General features: G+C 34.6%; 1 protein-coding gene across 1 annotated transcript in view; it reads left to right on the top strand.

The window, feature by feature from the left end:
- FAF1 (Fas associated factor 1) overlaps positions 1–25053 on the top strand; it is a 325035-nt gene that overhangs the window by 230301 nt on the left and 69681 nt on the right. The window contains exons 13-14 of the mRNA XM_037499959.2: positions 2614–2768; positions 22762–22898. Of these exons, the coding sequence (XP_037355856.1) occupies positions 2614–2768; positions 22762–22898 (292 nt within the window). The remainder of the gene's footprint in view (positions 1–2613; positions 2769–22761; positions 22899–25053) is intronic.

Raw genomic sequence — 25053 nt, 5'->3', positions numbered from 1 at the left:
TAGTGCCCTGGATTTCCAAGTTTAGTTTCAGTCAACACTGTCGGCTGCACTTATAGGGAACTGTGCATGTTGGGTTTCTTAGTAGCCTCTTCAGCACATGTGTGTTTGGTTTGGAAGAGCATTTAAATTAAATCAGTGAGATAGCAATGTAAATCGCTAATCTCTTTCCCAAAGTCTAAATGTTCCATTGCAGTGTTCTTGAGAGAAATAGGCATTTTAAAGATTTAGCCATTGCCATTGTGTGGTTAGAAATATGCTGATTTTAAAATGGACAGCTCTCTTGTTCCCAGTGTCTCATTAAATGGAGTTGCTGAGATACGATCAGCCAGAATTAGAGGTTGACATCCCTCTGTGTGTTCAACTAGAGAGCGCCTAAGAAGAGGAGCTCTGAATTTGTTAGTGCTGCCAGGTTCATGTTCCTTTCTTTAAAGCAGCAGCGTCCTAGATTAATTTACTAAAAGTGATTTGGCACTGATGCTGCTATTTGGTATCTTTTTTTTTGCCAGGGGGCTGTGGTTGATATCAGCATTCAGGTTTCTTTCATCAAACATGCTGAGACCTATGCTGGTTTAGGGATTCAAAGAAGAATGAGAGACCTACTCCTCACCCATGAGGACTTTGTCTAGAGGGGGAACTAGTAAATAATTATAATTCTAATAGATAGAAGCAGAGACCCAGAAAAGGAAGCTCTTAATTCTGCCTGAGAGAATCAGGGAAGATTTCATAGAGGCATCTATTTAAGTTGAGTCTTAAAGGGTGAGTAGGAATTTACCGGATAAGTATCTCTCCAATAATGTATCTGATTACAAACTTCCTAGAAGCTAGCTACTCTTATCTGCAAACATCATCATAGATGTAGAAACCCCAGAGTCTTTCTTGTTCACCATTTTATTACCATTGCTTCCTGCTGGGCCTGACACAAAAGAGTATTTCAACAAATGGTTGTTGGAAGATGCATAAATGAACTGACACATAGAAGCACCCACTGTTTCGGTACTTATACTCATAAATCCTGTCCTTCTCCCCATTATATTCTGTCTCTGAGGATTTGTATCCATGGCCCTGTTGGGCATCTTCATATTCTGTGAGCACTCCAGAACTTGACCAAAGTGGTGGTTGATGTCCCTGCTACTACTATAGCATCAAAGAAAGAACACTATGCTTGAAGGCAAACTGTCTGGATTCCAACCCCAGATGTACCACTTACTTTCTAGTTGTGGAATTTAGGGCAAGTCAGCTTTCTGAACCTCAGTTCCCTCACATGCAGATAAAGTTAAAAATGCTGTTTTATGTGTTTATTCTGGGAATTTAAGTAGTAATGGGTGTTTAAGTAACTGACAGTATCTCTTCATCACAGTAGATGCTTTTGGATTCTTAATTAGCCCATTTCACTTAGGCTACCCTCATCTACTACAACGTTTACCTTTGAAAGTACCTTTCAAGGATCACATTATTGTTGTTGTTGCTGTTATTATTACTATTACTAATCTGGATAATTCCAAGTATCATATTTCACTAATCTTTCATTAACATAAACCTTATCTTTTTCTACAAATGTCCTTCTTTTGTTCAGAATCATACAAAGAAACTTTTTCTTTATTATTATCACATCCTTATTTAATTTGAAGGAAAAGATCCTAAACTTCCTTGAAATTTTCCTTTGCCAAAATTTCACAGATCGGTTTGTATATTGTCTTTGCCATAAAATTTTATCTTTCCATTTCATAGCAACTGTGACTATTCTTAAACTCAACTCTTTTACAAGGAGCTCAAGAAGTTAGTCAAAAACAATTTAGGCTCTTTATGTGTCATCATTGTTGCTAAAGCTGACATGCTACAAATTATGTTGTTCAATTTCAGTTTTCAGTTTTAATTCTTTTGTTGAATAACCAACTATAACAACACTTTTAAGAGGAAAATGTCATTTCATGAAAGCAAGTTTTATCATGGTAAAAGTGAAAGAATAAAAAACTATATTTGGACTTTTTTGAAATATAAACTGGAAAGAATTCATGTGAAATGAACTTTTTTCTATCTTTTAAAATTGCAATTAGATGTTATGTGCTCTTAAATAAGGACTTTAATATGGAACACATTAAGGTTTTGAAATTACCTATGGAACTAAAACAAACTTCATTTCTTACCTTTTTCTCTCAAGTACAAGGGACTACTCAGTTTTCAGATTAAAAACATTTTTAAAAAGTGAAATATTTTGCATCCACTCTTAAACAGTATTTTATCTGTATAATTCTATTAACCTGTGTAATTAATTTTCTCTTTATATGTAAAGTATGTATCAAATGTGAAGAATGGTAGGTCAGTTTTATTTAAAGAGAATTTAATTCTGTTGTGATTTCTGCTTGAGATAAGGCTTTCCCGTGTTAACAGGACTCTGTGACAGCAGCCTGTAAAATGGAATATAACCATCCTAGCTTCTTTAAAGTGTAAAGAAGCAAAATTTATGTATGTTAATAGAAGCTATAGTAACTCCAATGTCACATATTCTCTTAGGGAATAGCATTTAATTTTTGCCTTTTAAAGACAAACTTCAAAATTCAAGAAATCTTACATTAGTGGATATTTTAATTCATCAATCTTTTCTCCTCTTTTCAGAGAAAGCTTCTTGCTATCTACCTCCACCATGATGAAAGTGTATTAACCAACGTGTTCTGCTCACAAATGCTTTGTGCTGAATCTATTGTCTCTTATCTGAGTCAAAATTTTATAACCTGGGCTTGGGATCTGACAAAGGACGCCAACAGAGCAAGGTAATACTATTGTTCACAAGTTATAAGTTGGGCTTCTATTTTTTTAAAGCCACCATTGAGTCTGATTTCTTATCATAAACATTTTTATTCTCAAACATTAAATTCTCTCCCATTACATTTAATTAGATAAAAGCTGTTTGTCATAGCTAACATATGCAGTTATTTATAATTGTGAAAATATACCTTAACTTATAAGAGATTTCTTTAAAAAAAAAATCAAGAACAACACAAAACCAAAAATCAAAATACATTGTTCTAATCTTTCTTGCAATAAAACAAAGATAGTACATTTCTATGTACGGTATATTCTAATTTCAAATGTTGTAATAGGTTGCTGGACATTTAGAGAAAAATCCTGTTTTTAATAATGCTCAGAAAAGACAAGATAAATCTAACATATATTCCTACTGGTAAGTTTATTTTTTAATAATTTCAGTGAAGAAGGCAGGACATTCTGGACCAGTCCAGTGGAGTTGGTAATAGCTTAACTCTAGCATATGCTAATTGATGTAATCGCTTTATTGCACACATTCTTTTGCACACAGCCAGCAATACATCCATATTCTCAATAGGAAAAAAAAATCCCTTTTCCTAGCTGTCAAGATAAATTTACTTAGTTTGTTAATCATAATATCTGTATAAGTGATGAATAATTCTTCATATTTTGCCCATTTGAGTTACCCATCTGAAGTATATTTCATCATGTTTAATTACACATGTGGCTATAACATCCCGTGATGCTACTTGGGTGTGTTAACACAATCATAATCACAGGCTGCTGGTTTATGAACAGGGAGATTAAATTAATTCATTTCAAGGCAAGCATATTGTAGTTACCTAATTTAAATGATTATAAAACAATTAGAAATCATTTGATTTGTCTTTTTATTATTTTATGGCTCACTAAAATTTTGCATATCTTTTTTACTTTATTTTATAAAGTGATCTGAATCTAAAAAGAAAGGTGATTCTTCCCTTAAATGTGAAGCAAAAGAATGTTGAAGCAATTTCTTCATCTAATACTTCATTTCTTTAAGCAAATGGATAGGAAATTTCATAGGATGACTTCGTTCTGCCTTGGAAATGTTCCCTGTTATATATAAATAAAGAACCTTTAGCACCTGTATTTGTTTAAATTAAATCAGGTTATTATTCACACTCAGTTAAAGGTGATGAAAAGCAGTGCCAAAAACAGATAAAAATGCAGCATCGAATGTCTTTCATGAGGCAAAATACATAGACTGGAGACTTGGCTAAATCTTTTGCCATTCACTGGCAGTAAGGAATCTCCTCCTTTCCTTTTATCCACAACTTGATGGAGAAGGAAACACTATTTCTAAACCATCTGTAGTGGCTAAGTTCAGCAGGCTACCTGCTGTTATTTTGTTCTATCCTCCATTTAATTCTTTAGTTCCTTTTATTTTACAATGACAAAAAATTGCAGTGTAGTTTCTTTTGAAAAACAGTGTTTGAGGGTTTTTTTTTAATGACTGGCAATCAACAGCCATGTAATTGCTTTGTTATGTTTTACTAAAGAAGTCTGTTAAGTAGCACAACTTTGATACACTAGTAATAAGAGTTTGCAGGTTACAGAGACACCTGTGGTGACCAAAGCGACAGAAGCTGCTTATTAGAAAGAGCCAGTACAGCTGTGTCCTATTAACTCCTTATGACACTTTTTTAAAACACAAAATAAAGGCCTTGTTTAAGGCTTTAGAGCTATTTCTCAATGAATTGCAGGACTAACTGTGCAGTATGATAGGATATTTCAATCTAAATTTTTTAAAACGTGGCAGTCCGTTATTAAGTTACTGTCATGAAAATAAAAAGAAATGATGTTAAAGACTGAAAATAGAAACATCTGGTGTTTGAATTTAGTATACATTTATATGAACAAGAAATAGGGCTATGAGGAAGTAGAAAATAACTATTTTTGGAATTTAACATATTTGGCATCCTTATTCAAAATCAAGTTCTATCCATATTACAAATTAACAACTATCCTATGTTAAGGTATTACATTTTTCAATATAAAGTAACAAAATTATATAGCTACTTTTCATGCACAGCTCTGTCATTATTAATGTTAGGCAAATGGGAAAAACATTTGTTCTATCCTCCATTTAATTCTTTACAAACACACAAGATGAAAATTCATTGGGATGAAATACTTCCCAAATAAAGTGGATTACCTTTTGATATATGGCATAGTAAGAGAATTAATTAGGCTGATTTATTGCCCCAAAAAAGGGTTTAGCTCAGCCACAATTTTTTTACCACCTGTCATAGATTCATCTTAAAAAAAAAATTGTCTAATTGGGTTTCCATCTCTAATCTTTCTTGGATTTTTATCACCACATATATCCAAAGATGTTTGTCATGAAAATTAATTGCGCCGTCCATTTGATGCTATTAACACTGCGTAACAAAACCTCAAACTTTCACTCTCAATTCAATAGAGGATTGCTGGACTTATATTTATTGATCAGTGGGCTATATGTCAAAAGTTTTGTGCTATCATTTTCATATTGCCAGATAATTAAAATGGCACTGATTAATATATAGAAATTTGGAAGAAATTTTTAGAAGTGACAAATAAGATTATTGATGTGGGTTTCCTTTTAACTACGATTTCTTTATGACAAATGTTAAAGTCTGGAAATAAATGTCTGGTAGATGTTTTGTCTGGTCCCATGTCTTGCTATGTAGTTCAGGCTAATATAAATTTAGAGAATGTAAGCTTTTAAATCTGGATGTTTCCTTCATGGTTTTCTGGGCGTATGCCTTAATATTAGTATCTGAGGACTAAACTGAGAAGGAATTTACCAAGCAAATATACTTTTGCTTACTAAATTCTGTGGGTAAGCCTACAGAAACATTAGTCCTCTACAATTTGCTATGAATGTCTTGTGTGTGTAGAAAATAAGTGAAGAATATTGAGCTAAGTGAATGCTTTGATAAATTCAACCAGAATTTGAATGTCAATCGCTACTATGTTACTTTGTGATTGCAGGAGACAAATTTTATTTTTTATAGAGTGTCTTTCTTAATCTTCCCTGTGATGTTGATTATTTGGATTTCCCTTCTTCAAATTATCTAATAATTTTCTAAGTTGAATATTTAATTTAGTCAACCTGTATCATTTCAGTATTGTACATCTAAATGAAAGTTTCTTCCTTGGAAATCTGTACAATTGTGTTGGCGCCATGGTTGTATTTTAAGGCTATTCTATCTTAAAACAACAGGCAGAATATTCTTATTAGTCTTCAAAAGTACTCAAAGGTATTCTTTCCTAAATATCCATGTGAGCAATGACCCTAGAAACCATAGGATATATATGTAAATGAAAGTACTAAAAGCAGATAATAGTAAACAAGGAGATTCTACAAATCACTTCTGGAAGTGGCTAAAAAAATATCTTAAGAAAGGTAATATATTTCCTTCATGTTTATTCAATGAGTAAACATTTACTGCATGTTTAATATGAACCATAACCATGCTATGCATTGAAGATAAAAAACTGAAAAAGACACAGTGCTAATGCTCATAGTCTAAAACACTCATAGTCTAGTAAGTAAGGCAGACATGAGAGCTAATATGTAATATGAAGTATGTGCAAGATGCATTGAAAGTATAGATGAACTTTATAGTGATCTGTTGTATCTGGTAGGACCAGAGAAGGATTTGAAAGAGATGACACATGGGAATGATGAAATTAGAATTTTACTCTTATTTAGAGATTTTTATATTAGCAACTTTCCTAGTTTATTGGGTTGTAGGTATTTGCTGTGCTTAGAAAAGGATGCCAGTAATTTAAACCTTATCATTAAGTATCTAAAATGACAGATAGTAGTTGACATAATTGTGGAGCAAAGAAAATATAGAAGACACTAACCAGCTAATGTAATCCTGTATAGTCCAAAGCCAGTTGATGATTAGGTCAACCATCCAAACTGGACAGATTCCAAGAAGTTTTGTTAATGATTCATCCCAGTATCTGACATATGCTTAGGGGCAGTCAGTGGAGCAGGGACCATATACTCTTTTGGCTATGTAACAAGGAGAAAAACATCATGAATTTAACTAATAAAATAAAAATATTTTTTAGCAAGTCATTACCTCTAGAAAACTTTGCCTCCCCCCATCATTCCCTTGCCACAGTCTGGCTTAAAATGCACATTTTTTTGTGTTCCTATAATGTCCCTATACTATTGATGACACTCATTACCTTATATAGTGATTATCTATGTCCGTGCTAGGTTGCCAGTTCCCCAAAGGAGCTATGTCTGTGATCTCACTGCATTACACAGTGTCTTTTAAAAAGTGTTATATTGATAAATATATGATCTCTAATAGGCTTGGTTAAAAAATAGTGGATAAGAGAAACCAGCTTGGGTAGTGGAAAAAAGCATTGGGAATACTGCTATGTCCCTTAATTGCATGATCCTTCCTCACAGCCATTAATAAGACTAATAAAACAATAGCCTTCAGGGCCTCCCCGGTGACGCAGCGGTTGAGCGCTGGGTTGCGAAGCTGCCTGCAGTCTCTGCAGCACCGGTTCGATCCCCGGCTGCTCCCCGGCCACCGGCGGAGGGTCCCACATGACGTGCAGACCTCTCCTGCTGCCCGCTGCTCCCCTCAGCAGTGTACTTCGGTCCTTCTGCCTGCTCTGCTCCCCGCTCTGGCTCTGGTGAATTCTCTCACCCTCCCGCGCTTCTGACTGTACCCAGTGCATGTATAAAGAAAAACAAAAAAAAAACAAACAAACAAATAAATAAATAAATAAAGCATGCCTCTAAAAAAAAAAACAATAGCCTTCATACTCATGTAGAATAAACTAAAAATGTCCAAATGGAACCTTGTCTTCTGCAGCCCTGTAGCAATCCTGGAATTTTATGGCCTGTATGCTCATGTGCCCCCACATACTCATAAGTCATCAAGAAAAGAAAGGCTTTAATTCCAAATCAAATGAGCTCATCCATTGGTTCCAGAGTTTCTCCCCCAGACTCACCAGTTTTCTATGATACCCCTGAAGGAATTGACCTCTCAAATTGGGCCATTTTCTGGTGGTACTCTGAGCTTTTTGCAATAGTAGTACCACTGATTAAAGTAAACATAATCATAGGACCAGACTGTAGACTGGTCCTACATGGTGAGATATGCCAAGTAGTCAGGTTAGTTCCATTTGGGTGCCATCAGAATTAAATATAGATAGCACTATATAAAGCAATAGCACAATAATTGTTAATTTTCTTTCCTCTATTAGAACTATTTGGATATACCTACTTGGTGTGTGGGAATATTGACACATGAGAAACTTTTGTTCTCAGCTCTGGGTCCTTGGCAGAAATTCCTTTATCAACGAAAGTCCCATAACATGGAACAGTAAACCACCAATGTTAACCAGTAGTAAGTGTGTCAGTGTCTCTTGTTCCAAGCAGGCAAAGGCCTCAGTCCACTCTGTATAGGTAACTGGTTAGATTATCTAATTTGAGAAAACTTAAACATTTGATTTGACTAGGATAGTGCCAAGTGGATAATCAACAAGCTGAAGTGCTAGTTGAAGGCTGAAGAATGAGTCACTTATATATAAGTTCCTGAGGTGAAAATGTTTCGCACATCAGTGTACATGTGATAAAGTGTTAAATCGAGCATTGCACACTATTTCTAAGCAGTGTTCAGAATAGCTGCAAATAGTTCCCTAGGAATTGCTGACAATGCCTGAGTTACACAGGTTGCATGTAACAAATACACAGCATTTAATTAAATTTTGTACACATAGTTAGTACCAGTGTTCATGTACAGAATTCTATTGTCTGTCAATATTAGCTTTTGAACTTAAAGCTCTGGAGTACAATATTGCAGTCCACAATAAACTTCTGCTGCTATGCTGACAGGTACTTGTTAGCCTTAATATTCAAGTGATAGTTTTCCACATTACTTAATCTTTGGCAAGAGTTAATTGACTTAAAGCGTGCATTATCACTAGGCTGACTTCACCTGCACTTTCAATCTCAGTAATTAGCCATATTCACAGTGGCTTACCCTTAATTCCAAACTACTCAGTGGTTCATGCCTGGTTGCAGCCTAGCTGACCATGTTACTCTAACCCAACACTTCCATTTGATCCAACAAATATAGCCCAGGTGTGGGGTCTGCATGGGAGTCACAAGGAGTGTTAATTTCCAGCTGTTACCCTAGGAGCAGATATGGATTCTGTAGGAGTAGCTGACAAAACAAATGGACATGTTGTGGTCAGAGTAGTAAGACTTCCAGAGAGTCTCCATGCTAGATTTCCATATAATTTCCCCCAATCTTCTTTATTCCCTTTGTGCTACGTTTTCCTTCCAATACTTTTTAAAGGAAATGTATTGCCATCCTAAGCATCCCAGGTCAAGGGCTTAATTAATGCTTTAAAATAAAGGTTCCAAAACACCAGGAGAGTTTGTCATTTTCTCCCTGGTTTGTTTTGTGAAGAGGGAGGAGAGAAGGTGAGGAGGAACCCCTCCTGTTCCATGATTACATCCTACCCACTCATTTTCTCCTTTTCTCCTCTGCTTTTGATTTTTAGTGGCGGTCTTAACAGAATGTCAAGATCAATTTGCAGCATGGTTTAACTCAAGGTTTGCGTTCTGCCAGCAGCAATTGTCCCTGCAAACAATGCCGTGTGTTCTTGTAACTTCAGAAGCTTTTAGAAGGATCATGGCAAGGGCAGCATCTAATGACTTTATTAGTGTAGGGTTTCAAAATGGGCTCAGTAATTGTTCATATCTCTTTGTCAGCAAGTCATAATTACTGCTCAGCATTGTCCAAGGGTGCACTTGTGAATAGTTTCCTAATAGTACTGAAAGGAAGGAAAGAGAGAAAGGATAAAAGGTGATGGCCTCTTACCCTTGAGAACAAGCCAGTGTGTATATAGATGATGGCTAAACTATTTATAATACATTCTTTACTCTTTTTAAAATAGAAGATTATCCTTTTAAAAATGTTCTTTGAGGTAATTTGAAATTACTAGTTTACAAGTCTTTTTCACTCTGATTGGATACTTCCCACACTTCTACCTGGTACAACAATCATAACCTCCTGGTGGTACATGCATTGTACTTCTGTAAAAAAAAATTTTCCCTAGACATTCATCTAATTAATGTTATTCAGGACATACGTATTTAACTCAAATACAGTTGTCTATGTGTTGTCACAGTCCATGTGAAGACTGTTGTTAGGAAAGAACAATACAAAGGTGATACCTTTGACAAGATAGTCCAAAAGAACAGCATTGTACGTTTTTATTAAATTCTATTTTCCTCATACACTAGACCTTTCTTATTACTCTGTTGTTCTCTTTGGTCTTTTCTCTAAACATTCTGTTATTTCAGTATTCTAAGTATCTTGATTATAAGAGTCACAGTATTAAAATAATTGTTCCCTTTTCAAGATACACAAAGTTTGAGCTTAATACCAAGTCCCTGCCCCACTGTGCTCTATTGCCAAATCTTTTCCTGTTTTGTGACCCCCTGTAGTGTACTCATGTGTGATTGTGTGCAAATATTCCCTCCCAATAGCTAGTTATCCTAATATTTTAGGATATACAGATTCAAATAAATTTAAGTACCAGAGGTACTTATTCCAGTTTTATATAGATTATATAAAATTATCTGGAGTTATCTATTGAAACAATTTCTAAAAATCAGATATTTCCAAATGAAATATTTTTTTAAAAAAGCAATATACCCCATCATATCTTTTGCTTTCTTCTTTCCTGAAATTGATAAGTCAAAGGTTTGTTTTCTTCACTGTTATGTCAGTATCAATATTTTTTTTGTCTCCTGGTTGTTTCTAAAGAATTTTTAATAATCCTATCCACCTATTGCCATTTAGATTGGTAGCATATTTCTCCTCTTCCCCTTAAAGACTGGTAGTAAAACATTCAGAAATTATAAAAAAAAAATCTTAGTTCAGTCACAGAAAACCATCTATGGAAACTGATTTCCCTGACATTTTTCTAGTATTCATTTGCCTGTCAGTCTATGTAGATACTCAAAGAAGTTTTGGTGCCCAATAATCTTAATAATCTAATCTGCCAAATATGCTACCAAAATTGAAAAGAGGAAGCTTTGTTGTTCTGGAATTGGGGAGTGAGCTAGATTCTTGTTTCCTACATGATCAGCTAATTCAGTAGCAACTGGATTTGGTATCTTTTCCATAAGCATATGTTTATATTTGTGAACTTGATTACATTACAGTAATAGAGAAAAGTAATACTTGTATTATTCGCAAAGGGCCAACTATAGGGATTTTTTAAAGCCAGCTGTCAATTTATCTGTTGACTGACTCAGTATATAGTCACAGCAACAACTCAAGCAATCTTCTAAACAGTCTCTTGCATGGTCTTTTTTCCCCCTCAATATTCAATCAGCACCAAGAAAGTCCTCCTTAACATACTTCTTTATACACCTCAACTACAGAAAGAATTAGGCAATAATAAAGAAGTTTTGGTATATCAATGTGCCTTGTCCCAGTATCAAAGTACTAGAGGTCATGAGCAACTCCTTAATTAGTTACCCAGCAACCACAGCAGCACAGATTTATTTTTTTGCCGTTATAAAAGCTATGTAAGTAATAACTTATTGCTAGTTCTTAAAGCAAAACCTGTTAACATTTACATAAGTCATTTACTGTTCTTGAAAAACTAACTTTCTTTTTTTCTTATTTTATTATTTTTTTTAATTTTTTACATCATTGTTCATTTATAAGCAATATTTGCTTCCCCCCACCCCCTCAGGTGTAGTCCCCATAGAGTTTCCTTCACCAGTGCACCCGTGCACCATCACCTCAGTCCCCTCTGCTCCTCCCTCCCTCCCTGTGATCCCTCTCCCTCCTTTTCCCCTGCAGTATGTGTCTGATTTATAATAGTCCGTTTTTGCTTTGTTGTGTTTTGTACTGTTATTTTTTTACACTGATGTCTTATTTGGTTCCCCTGTATTCCTGCAATAAGTGAAACCATCTGATATTTTTCTTTTTCCTTCTGGCTTATTTCACTGAGCCTAATTCCTTCTAGTTCTATCCACGTTGCTGCAAATGGCATGAGTTTATCTTTTTTGATTGCTGAATAATAATCCATTGTGTATATATACCACATCTTCTTGATCCAGTCATCTATTTTCGGGCATTTGGTTGTTTCCAGGTTTTGCCTATTGTAAATAGTGCTGCAATAAACATAGGGGCACAGGTGTTCTTTTGAATCAATGTTTTTGTGTCCTTTGGGTAGATCCCTAGTAGTGGAATTGCCGGGTCATATGGTAGCTCCATTTTTAGTAGACTGAGGAACCTCCAGATAGCTTTCCATACTGATTGGACCAGTTTGCACTCCAGCAATGCAGGAGAGTTCCTTTTTCACCACATCCTCGCCAACCTTTGTTGTTGCTTGTTTTTTTTTTGATATGTGCCATTCTTACTGGTGTAAGGTGGTATCTCAATGTGGTTTTGATTTGCATTTCCCTGATTATAAGGGATGTTGAACATTTGCATTTCCTCTTTGGAGAAATGTCTTTTAAGTTCTTCTGCCCATTTCTTGACTGAATTGTTTATTTTGTTTTTGTTGAGTCCTGTGAGTTGTTTGTATATCTTTGTGATCAGTCCCTTATCAGTTGACTGGAGTGTGAAGATTTTTTTCCCAATCAGTGGGGTGTCTCTCTGTTTTGGTCAATGTCTCTTTTGCTGTGCAGAAGCTTTTCAGTTTGATGTAATCCCAGGTATTTATCTTTTCCTTGACTTTCTTTGAAAGACTAATTTTCAATACACTTGCTTCCTTACTGTTTATGAAGACAAGTGTCTGTCATTAAATGTAGAATAGTTAAGCGAGACTCTGTCTGGAAGTATGAGGAACAAGCGGATATTATGAAAGTGGCATTAATAGGAATATCTATTTCTAGATTTTTTTTCCATCTGTGAAAATAGGTACTCGCCTTTTTGACCTGAGGACCTTGACTTTTTAATCTCTAAAATTCTATGACTGTCTGATGACTTGGACACAATCTTTTTCAATAGAAAAATGAGAGGTAATCAAAATTTCCTTTTAAAAATAAATATTAGGGTGGGGGGGAAGCAAATATTGTTTAAAAAAATTAAAAATAATAAAAATAATAAAAATAAATATTAGTCAAATTCGTAAGTAGATTATAGCATGCTGCCCTTAGCATTTTGTGATGGTCTAATTAGAGTGACTGCAGTAGAGTATAACTAAGGAAAGTAGCACAGTTGTGTTCTGACTCTTTCACCAGTAACATCAGCTTCTTTACCCTTAAAACTGCTCTCTGAACTTACACCAGTTGTTACAGATGCTTTCACTGAGAGACTCATCAATAGCTAAGAGTAAGACTATTACTTATGATTTTTAAAAACCCAAAAGATATAAGACAGCTACAACCATTAAGTTCCTACATTATGCCAGGCACTGTGTATTTGAGCTCATTTAATCCTCACTTTATATATGCGTGTGTATATGTATGTATGTACGTGTGTGTTTTTATATATATATATATATATATAATATCTCATTTAACCACAATTGCAAGGTAAATAGCAAAGGTTAAATTTTACATTTGAGGAAACTGTTTTTGACTCAGAGAATTTCTGTAACTTACCCAAGGTCATATAAATAGTTGTTCCCAGTTATAAATCTCAAATCTGTGTATGTTTTCTAACTACAAAATGCTTATCCCATGATCTTGTCTGGCTAGATGATTCAGTAACAAAATTATACTGAAAAACTGTGCAAATCCTGGTAGGAAATGTAAGACAAGTCTAAAGCACATACCTTTGATCAGGGAACAAATGAACATGGGATTTGCCAAGCATTAGAGTTGGGAATAAAAGAATTCTCAGTTACCCTCAATTCGCAGCCATGCAGACTTTTCCCCCTGTTGTATGGCTTAACTGATGTTATTACAATCTCTACTGCCAGGAATAGAGAAATGAAAATTCAAAAGATAATGTATATTTTTAGCTGTTCTAAAAGCTACAACAGGGTTTTGACTCAGTGTTTCTTCTTATAGAGAACTTTTGCAGCTTTCTTCCTTTTTGCTCTAGTTTTGACCTTGGAATTACATAGAATAAATCTAACTTATCTTCTGTATTATTATCCCAATTTGTATTATAGTCCTTTAGCAATTCATACACAGCTATCTTGTTTGCCCTGATTTTCTTGCCCTTCTTATCCAGTTTATTTCTTTCCATTGTTCATCATGTGATAGGGTGTGTAGACCCAGCCCTTTCTAACAATGCCCAGAATCTTGCATTGTACTTCAGAGTAGATCTTGCATTGTACTTCAGAGTAGGTTTTTTTGCTGTTAAGCACAATTCTATTCTGTGACAACCAAAATCTCCTACCTGATTTTCAGGTCTGAAACTGCCCAGAATGGGCTGGGTCAGATCTCTATCATTCTCTACTAATATAACTGATAGACAAGATATTTAAAGTTTGGATTTTTTCTATTAACTCTCCTAAGTTTTATCACTCTTGCCTCTTCAAAAAGACTGGAGGGGGCTCAGTGATAAGGCATAAAGGGATATGTGTGTTCTGGGGTGAGTGAGGTGTGGTGATACACATCTGAGGAGGTGTGAACCTAGTTCTTTGAACCATATGCAATGATGTAAACCATTGTTACCTCAAATAAATAAATGTAAAACAATAAAAATTCTGATGAGAAAATTCTTTAATTTTGTTCAAGTATATAATTTTAATTTTTTGGTTTAAGAGCAAAAATGTATTATATTTGTAAAAGTAACACTTTCAGACAAATAATCTGTCTTCAGTGGGAAGACAGAGTTTTGTGTTTTGAATACACATTTTAAAAAGTCTGATGAACCTTTCTAGAGATCTCACCATCATTCTCTTTCATAGTACTCTCCTAGAACTTTGACATTACTTTTGCTGGTTTAAAATTTGTTCTAATTCTCTACTTGAATATAAGTTTCATAACAGCAAGAACTGTATTAGTATTCTTCACTTTTGCTTCTTAATATACTACTCACTAATAATTTGTAGGCTATTATCAGAATGCATGACAGCATAATTATTAAGAATATGAATGAGTTTTGGATTCAGTCCAACTAGGGTTGGAATTCCAGTTATATCACTAGGCCACTGTTGTGAACTTGGGTGGTAAGTTGCTTAAAACCCTCTAAGTTGCACTTTCCTTTATATTGAAAATATAAACCATATCCCTCAAGATTTGTTATTAAAATTTAGTGGGACAAAATTTTTTAACGATTTATTTATTTATGCATTCAAGAGCTGGGGTACAGGCTAGAGGTGCGGGGGGTGAAAGGATCCACCAGAGACAGAGTGGGGAACAGAACAGGCAGACTAACTGAAACACACTGCTGAAGGGAGCAGCGGGCAAAACAGGAGAGGTCTGCTGTGCCATGTGGGTGGCTCCCTGGCCACCTAGGGATCAAACTCGTGCTGCAGTGGCTGCAGATTGCTTCATAGTGGTGTGCTTAACCCCTTACACCACCAGAGAGGCCTGGGACAAATGTTTTTGTTTTTTTAGATTTATTTATTTATTTATACAAGCACTGGGTACAGTCAGAAGCACGGGAGGGTGAGAGAATTCACCACAGCCAGAGTGGGGAGCAGAGCAGGCAGAAGGACCTAAGTACACTGCTGCGGGGAGCAGCAGGCGGCAGGAGAGGTCTGCGCGCCATGTGGGACCCTCCTCTGGTGGCTGGGGAGCAGCCAGGGATCGAACCGGGGCTGCAGAGGCTGAGGGCAGCTTCGCAACCCATCGCTCAACCGCTGCACCACTGGGGAGGCCCTGGGACAAATGATTTTTAAGGTCTAGTTCAGAGTAATTGCTCAGAGTAATAGTAAGCCATTTCTGTCATTATTCATTCTAGCTTGTTAACTTCCCATTTACTCTACTACCTGTTTATCCAGTAAAAATTTACTGTACCAAACACTGACTTGAAATAGAAACACATTCTTGCTTCCCTTTTTTCCCTATATATGTCTATTTTTTCCTTTTAGCATGTATGATTTGCCTACTTGAAAAATGAATAAAATCAGATGGAAATCAATAAAAGGTGGCAAAAGGAATGAATGAGTATTTATAAACATCTAGGTCTTCAGTTTTGTGCAGAACTTCAGCTCTATAATTCTGGCTGCTAAAGGAGAAATAGGAGATGTGATAGGCATGTCCTCGTATATTATTCTGTCCATCCAGTATACGTTTTGTGCCAGACACTATGTCCTAGAGTTTACATTTTACCATTTACAAGTTCTCATTTGATTAAAGGAAACCTAATAGTTCATCTCAAGATTTCTTGCCACTGAATTCAAAGAAGAATTTTATTTTATGATTTTATCTATTGAGAGTTATTAGGAAACATCTAATTATTTTCTACTATTGTTTTACATAAGATAGATTATTTAAAATAGATGTGTCTTATATCAATCCCCTTTAAAAGCAGAAGGCTATATATTAAATCTTTTTTCAGTAATGTAATTCTTTGTAGAGCTTAGGTAGTCCTTTTTGATGATCTAAATCATAGCAGGTATAGAGCTTAGGGGAAAAGTCTACACAGTCAACCTGTCCATTCAACTCCCCCTGTCAAATATCAGCTGTCTCAAGTGAAGCTTTGTCAAATGCTGGGTTGTAATTGATTCTTACTTGAAAGCTTTGATAAGTGGCAGACGTGCTAATATTCTGTGTTGTTGACCATTTATATTTTAAAGACTTCTGTGTATGAGATTTCTACTAGTGCTCTCCCATGTTTTTATCCACTGGAATGATAGTTCTTTGCAAAAAATGTGTATAAATGTCAAGATTTCATGAGAAACCAACCAACTCTGAAAACACATGATGCTGAACATGTTTTATATAATAATAAAATCACAAAGTTTCCAGATTTTGCAGCTGGAAAAAATCAAAGAACATGACATGAAAATACATACATACTAAGGCAATGGTAAAATGTTTTCCAAATTAAGTTATAACAGCAATCTCAGATTCATATTACTAAACAAAGAGCTGTGTTTAGCACCATACTTGGCACTGTGTTATGGTGCTATATAACTTCTACACTATGCATAAGCAGCATTGTAAGACAAGATCATGCCCTATTCTAGGGTACAGATTTGAAGCCAAATGTCATTGGTATATCTTATATTCTGCCCAATAATTAACTGCACATGGGTGATTTCCACTTGAAAATCATGTCTGTAGACTAAATTCTCAAAATTAGATGTGCTAAGAGTATATGTGCATTTTTAGCTTTAATAGATATTAACAAATTGCCCAAGGAGTTAGTGCCAGTTTCACTCACACTCCAAAGGTACAATAGAACCTATTTCTGTATTACCAATTATTTAATCTTTACTAATCTGACAGATGAAAAAATGGTTTCTCAGGGTAGCTTTAATTAGGAGTTAACTCTCTATAGTTAGTTTTAATATTTTCATGTTTGTGAGTCATTACTATTTCCATTTCTGGGAGGTGTCTTTAAATACGGTTTATTATTCGTTATTGGTTTTATGAGATTTTCATTTTTAAGGAAAATTGGTCTTTGTAGTTTGATTTAAAAATTTTTTTCCTGTTCACCATTTATCTTTGGCCTCACTGTGCTGTGTCTGCCATATAGAAATAGTCATAATTATAAATTTGTCTTTTATGCTTCACTTTGCTGCAGCTGTACTGACCTTCTTGTTACCTTTCCAATATATTAGACACTCTCCAACTTCAATGTCTTTGTTGTTCTCTTTGCTGAAATTCCTTGAGATAGGCATTTTACTTCCCCCTTCACCTAGGTTGAGTTTTTGATCAAATGGTAACTTTTCGATGAGACTTTCCCTGGCTGTTCTATTTTTATGTAGCGACCTTACCTACCCTTCTCTGATTTTCTGCCATCTCCTGGAACTGACTGACTTTAGAAGTATTTGTTTGTCTCACATAAGATGGCAGCTCATCTATACAAATTAAGAAAGAGTAAATTAACGTCTTTAACTTGGAGACTACATACTTGGTCCAGTGGAGCTTCCATTGGCCAAAACATTTCTGGAACAATTTCTCTAAGAACTACTTTTAAAGAGACAGCTTAAAGTTTCACAAAGAAAGCAGTACTATGTCCTGAAAACAGTGTTTCCTCATAGTGTGGTTAATTTTCATTTAACCACTTGCATCAGAATCACTAGGGTGGGGGTGAGAGCTTATTAAAAAGGCAGTTTCCTGGACCTTACCTCAGATCTATGGAATCAAAATCTGTGGGAGATAGAGTTGGGTTTAAGCAAACTCCTGAAGTGATCAGGCTTTGAAAGCTTAAAGATCACTGCCCTTATAATCAGTGTCCCTCAGCTTAGTAATGTACCTTGTTTATCTAACTCAGTTTGAACCAAAGACTTAGGACTATTTCCAGAAATTAAAGCTACTCTCAAAGGACAGAGGGCATGTGTCAGGGGTGCTGAAGATCATTCCCAGTGGGAACTCTGGAAGTGAGCTGAACAATAAATGGGCATGCAGACTTATGGAAATGATATTGGAGTAGGAGACAAATCTCTTTAACAGAACTGGTTTTGATATTCTTGACATAGCTAGCAACTTAATAAGAATCATCTCACATAGAAAAGGGAAATTGTGTGTTGGTTAAATAGGTAGATGATCTTTAACATCCTTTATCTTATGTTCTGGTTTACCTACCCATGTATATAAATGTGATTGAACAAATTTCTGGACACATGAAAGAATGTGTGTAAGTAATGAGGCCTATTATTATAGCAAAAACTGCCAGTTTGATTTGTTTTAAAGGGAAGAACCTTGAGCCTCTTTAAACCACAGTGACTTCAAAAGAAGTAATATAAGGTTAGCAGCTGCAGCTAAGGAAGTGTATATAAAAGATTCCTCAAACTCTATGGGATAATATTGGAGAAGTCCTGTCACACCATTGAACATGAACTCAGCTCTCATTTTGGAGATGTGACTCACAGACACCCAGTGTGTTTAATGGTTCAATAATAAATAGTCTGAAATTTTGAATTTGATTCTTGCTTTTAAATTAATAATACTAAGTGTAAATGTATTAAAAAGAAAACAGTGACTTTAGTTTCATATCCACTTTTAAATGTATAAAGTTTCATACTATTACACAATGGCAGCATCTATAATTCTGTGTTCTTATTTTCCTAATACCGCTACCTGCCCTTTCATTCTCAGAATGAAAATAAAACCAGTGACTGTTTTTATTTATTCAGCAGTTCTCTGATGCTATATCTTACCATGCAAAAAAATCCTGCAGTGTTGGCCTATAGGTATACGCTATCATTTTAATCCTGAAGTAATGACAAAAAATGTTAAATATGATTATCTACTTAATAACATAGCTACAGTTGTTTTAAAGATAAATGTTATTCCTACTTTATGTTTGTGGCTCCCTTAAACTCACAAAATCATATTGAAATGTAATGATCAGGAAGCCTCACATAAAGTAGTTAGCAGTTTGTGGCCTCCATTTTTTGATCAAACGTGCCTCCTTTAACATAGCCTGATATATATTAAGTACGCAGTTAGTGTTAATGGAATTTCATTGCCCTCCCCATAAATTGCTATTTATTTTAGTATATATTTTATGTTGGAGTATAACTTAGTAAAAGTCAGTGACTTATGTAATTATGATTTTGATTAAAAGAAAACTAAACTATATCCTGTTTTGAATTAAAATGAGATTACTTTTTCTCATATCTGATTTATTATAATCCTAGTTTCTATTAGCAAGATAGAAAAGATCTATGCTTCAGAGATTGACAATTTTACTAAAGATTAATATGTGCTAGCCATCAGATGTTCAGTTTATTTTTCTCCCCAAACTTTAGGTTAAAACTATTTTATCTTTCCAATTTTAGATTCTTACATGCAAGAACTGGTGAATATAAGCTACTAATGAGTTTTTGTTTCTTTACCAAGACCAAAGATTGAAACTTTCCATTTCATAACCCCACCTCTACTGCCCCCCACCTCAGGGACCAATAAGTTGTTTTATTATACCTGATTTGTGATTAACTGTTTCCTTTAATTCATTTTCTTAGTCCTTCCACCCCTATTTGCCCTCCATCATGTTACACACTTAGTGAAGGTATTTGTTATTTGTTATTTTAGTTTTTGGTTTTGGGGCTTGATTTGATAACTTGTTATTCTCCTTCCTCAAATAGGTCTATGATGAATAGGTTGTTGATTTTATTAAAATCTTCTATAACTTACAAAAAGTTATTTGTCCTTACTAAAGAACAGTTGTCATTGCTTCTCCCTTTGGGTTTGAAATTATAGGAATCCAGTTGTTACAGAAAACATTTGTCCCCTCATGGCACCTGACTTTGTTAAACATCATATGCAGTTAGGTTGACATCATTGATGCTGCCACTAAATGAATTGTCACACCTTTATCTCTTTAAAAAGGAAGAAAATATCACAATTATGAGAAATACATTTTCTCTCTTAAAACAACTTTTTTCCTGGGTCTGTTTTTGCTCTAATTATTTTGAATTGGATTTTTGCTGCTGGTAGTATTCTGTGAGTGGTAGCTTTGTGCTGTGAATGATCTTTGGAGGAAGAAGCTGAGCCTCCTAGCCATGAGAAAGATGGGATGTCTATATTATGAAGTTCTTGTAAATTGTAATGGAAAGAATTTTGTAATTTGGGACTGTCCATTGGCCCTACAGGCTCTTGATGATTGCAATTTGACAATCTCAAAGTAAACATGATTCAGATCTTAGGAAGATTAATCAGATTAATTAACATTTTAACAAAATCGCTCTTTGATTACAATAAATTGTTAGTTAAGGCCAGTAGAAAATGTCAACTGGTTATGTGATCCCTGTATATTTCTCAGCTACTTCGAAAAAATTAAGATGATTTGCCAATACGTGGTACAAAACTGATCACTTTGTTGTTTTTTATAGTTAATTGAATGGCTAATGTGCCTTTGAAGACTGTACCTCTCTTGAATGTATTTTGTGTTGTTTTGAAATTTGTGTCATGTATTAATTTAAACCAAATAAGATACCTACATTTTCATAATTATATTCCCTCCTAGCTCATTTTCACTAAAGGAGAATTTGGGAAGTTCACAGTTTCCAGGCAGAATTGCATTGAATTTGAATTCTTAAAACCACTAAGGCAATCTGCCTTCCTATTTCCTTCCTTGTTCCTGCTCTTCCTTCACTCCTTCCCTTTTTTTTGGTGGGGGGTTGGAGGGGGGTGGTTATCCTGTTTAGCTAGTATTTAATATCACTTGTGAGAGTATGCTGTGATGGGCATCTTCTGTGTGATATCCACTTAATCCATTGGTGTGAAAGCAACAAGGACCTATTTTCTCCCTTTTGTAGGAAATGGCATTCCAACTGTTTTTTGACATCTTTAATTTCAAAGGTTGTCAATGATCAGATCAGGGTCAAGATTGACTTCAAATATTTTAGTAAGAAGCAGAAAGAAAAATGAGATCCTAACTTTCTAGTCTTCTGGCCTACATATCTCCATTGATGAATTAAAGCTATATTGGTGTGAAATTTGGTATGGAGGCTTAGGCTGCTTGAGCACCTTTTATCCCATAATAGTTGTGGAATGTGAAGATCTGAATTTCCATGGGGCACTGATATTTCATGGCCAACAATGGGTTTCTTAAGGCCTTGTCATTTCAAATTGCCATGAGGTCTGGTTATTGCTTTTCTAAATGTATATATGGACCTGCCTCCCAATGAACTTACTGCAGTGGTGCTAACTTGTCATGACACTCTTGCTGACAGTTCTAGTGGCCCTTAACACGATCTACTTTCTGTAGGCACAGCACAGGTTTTGTGGAAGATTCAGCCTAAATTTCTGGAATGACTTTCTATAGACAAGAAATATATTGGTTTTAAAAATTAAGAGGTTTGATTCTGTTTTGAATTTGGATATCAAATGAATTTGAGCACATGACATTTTAATGTCGTTTGTCTTTTCAAATAGATTTACCTTCTAATGCATGTGACGACAGGACTTTGCTCATCAGCTAGAACATACATTTCAGAGGAGTTGTTACCTAAAATATTATCATAAGGCATAAGAAAACACACGATTTAAGTTGCCTTTCATGAACATAATTAAGAATTAATAAGCCAGTACCAGTGGCTAGTCCCCAGAATTTCCACTGTTTTGCCTTTTGTGACCTGTGTTATTAAAAGTCCATTATTTTTACAGACTTTATTAAATTGGATCTTATTAAAGCATTCTGTATTTGCATTTGGTCTTTCATAATTCATTATTATTATGACATTTACTTTTTACCATCAGATCTGAAAACATATCATAAGCTACCCTTTTCTCTTGAAAGAAATGCTAATTTCAAACAGTCCTCTAATAGAAGAGAAAAGCTTTATCAGTTTTTTCATTTATTCCAGATCGTGTTAAGAATACTAATGCTAGACTTCGGTATGCTAATATCTCAGAGCTTTTTTTGGTCAAAAGCTTAGAATTATTATTTTTATCCCATACTAAGTATGAAACTAGAAGACCTGCTACTACTGGAGAAAACACAAATCTGAACTACAATTCTTCATCCTAAAGGCATGAAAATGTTGCTAAATCCTGTTTAGACTAGGGTGATAGTAGTTAACTTAACTTTCTACTATATTATCTGTCCTTTTAAAAATATTCTTTCCTCTTGTTTTAAAAAAATTCATTTGTTTTTCTAATAGTTTAGGGTAGTACAGCTTATAATATTTTAAGACTAAGAATCCTATGCTATTAGTCCCAGACAGCATTTTAGAGTGTGCTTCCTGCCTTTCTCTATGATAAAATTTGTGTCATTTATGATATAGTTGAAAACTCAGTATGGCAAGATTTTACATATTAATATCAGATATGCTATTTGTTTTAACATTACTAATATAATAATTTTTTTTTTGTTGGAGTATTAGTAAATGTATTAAACTGAAATGAAACTTACTTTGTATTTTGTCTCATTTTAGATTTCTGACAATGTGCAATAGACACTTTGGCAGTGTTGTTGCACAAACCATTCGGACTCAAAAAACAGATCAGTTTCCACTTTTTCTGATTATTATGGGAAAGAGATCATCTAATGAAGTGTTAAATGTGATACAAGGTAAAGTACATGTCATAAAGGGAGTGGAGTGTTTTCTTGTGTGTGTGATAATCTTATAGTTTTTCCCATCAAAGCTGACAAAGCTCTCTATTGGTGAATATCTTTGCATTTTAAAATATAGATTACACTGAAGAAGAACATCTTCAAAAAGCTTAGGCACTATGAACAATGAAATAGGCTACATGAAAATCAAACAGAAAGCATCTTAATAAAATTGCACAGCTTTTGGAACATAAACTAGTCAAAGGATTGATATTCAGAATTTTTAAATTCTCTTAAGTAGCAATTAGGTCATAATCATTTTTCAGACATGACATGTGTATGTGTGTATATTTATATATATATTTTTTCTTGCCATGATGTCGACTGGTTGAAAGAAATATCTTTAGTTTTCTAGAAAATCCAGTTACTAGATATTGTGAATTGAATTGTTCACAGTGACAGTTATTTACCCCTATTTGTGTGAATCCACATCTAGGATGCAACCCTGAGGCGTGAAGCTGTAAACTTCCTGTGAATTTAATCACAGTGCACATTCTTTACCAAAAAAATGAGTGAATAATTTTTTTACTGTTATTAATGTACCCAAGGATTAGTATAAAATATAACCTTGTTCATGGTAAAGCCTGAACTGAAAACAATTTGTCCTCTATGCCACAGGGAAGAGGTTTCAAGTTCCCTTGCAAAACTTATGTCTGTGATAATATCTGCCCCTATTTAGTCAAAAGTTCTATAGCAGATGTGATGGGGGAAGGAGGGGTGGTTTTGAATTTTAGTGTCTTTAAAGCTCAACTAGAACAAAATCTCTAGAATTTTATGTTTTCTCTATAACTAGAACACTGAGTTTCATAAACAATGTTGGAGAAACCCTTCTGGGGAAACTAATTACATCGGGTAAATATATAATAAAGATATTTTATTCCTGTTTTCCCTGTCAGAGGCAACATTATAATAGCTAGTGGTTCTCTAAGTGTGGTCCATGGATCTCGGAGATCCCCTAGGCTCTTTCAGGTCAAAATTATTTTCATATTTATGATAAGACTTTTTTTGTTTTGCCGTTCTTGCTGCACTAACATTTGCACCACTGGCACCAAATCAATGTTGCATAAAATCAAGTTAGCAGAATCAAGACCATGACACACAATAGTGCTATTGGCCATATTCTTCACCTCCATGTACATACTGTTTAAAAAAATAATACTTTTATTAAATTTTAACATTTTTAATAGTTTGTGTGACACAATGAGAAGTGTGGATAAAGCACTTCTGCATTTTAAAGTACACTGGTAGCCTCAAAGAAAAGCACTTCTGTTGTTGCTTGAGCTTAACCAGTTATTTTTTTCTTGAACATATTTCTTGAGAATGACTAATAGGCAAACTATACTTATGTAGCCTGGATATTTGGCAAACATTTTTTCTTCCAGAATGAACAAATTAAGTTTGTCACTTCAAGAAAGATAATTGACAGTATATGTTACCAGTGATAACATTAGAGCATTTAAGTGCAAAGTTGTATCCCCCACCATAAAATTGATAGCTTAAATACTTTGCTGCTGACATCAGTGGTGATGTTAACAATTTTTTTTATATCATTAGTTGTTTCAGTATTCAGAAGAAATTCATAACTCACTGAACCAATGTTTTTCAAATCACCAATGCATGTTACAGGAATTGCCACCTATCTACAAGGGATACATTCCAAAACCCCCAGTAGATGCCTGAAACTGCAGATAGTACCCAGCCCTGCATAGGCTGTATTTTTTCAATACATACATACCTGTGATAAAGTTTAATTTATAATTTATAGGCACATTAAAAAATTAACTAATGGTAACATAGAACAGTTAAAACAATATACTGTAAGAAAAACTATGTGGCTGTGGTCTTTCTATCTCTCTTTTACAATGTCCTATTGTAGCTAATATTTTCAGACCACCATTTATTGTGGGTAACTAAAACCACAGAAGGCAAAATCGTGGAGAAGGGAGACTACTATTGAAAATCATGCATGGATAAAAGATCCATTCAAAGGGGAAGATTGTACAGTGGATTTTAATATAATAAAGTATAAAAAATTCATTAATATGACTTCATATTCCTATGTACCAAATATTGTAGATTTCTACTTGTTGGTTTGGGTCTATTAATGAAAAAT

This window comes from Talpa occidentalis, unplaced genomic scaffold (genome assembly GCF_014898055.3).
Source record: "Talpa occidentalis isolate TD23 unplaced genomic scaffold, MPIMG_talOcc4v2.1 talOcc4.9, whole genome shotgun sequence".
In the NCBI taxonomy this organism is placed as follows: Eukaryota; Metazoa; Chordata; class Mammalia; order Eulipotyphla; family Talpidae; genus Talpa; species Talpa occidentalis.
This window is presented reverse-complemented; position numbering and strand designations above follow the sequence as displayed.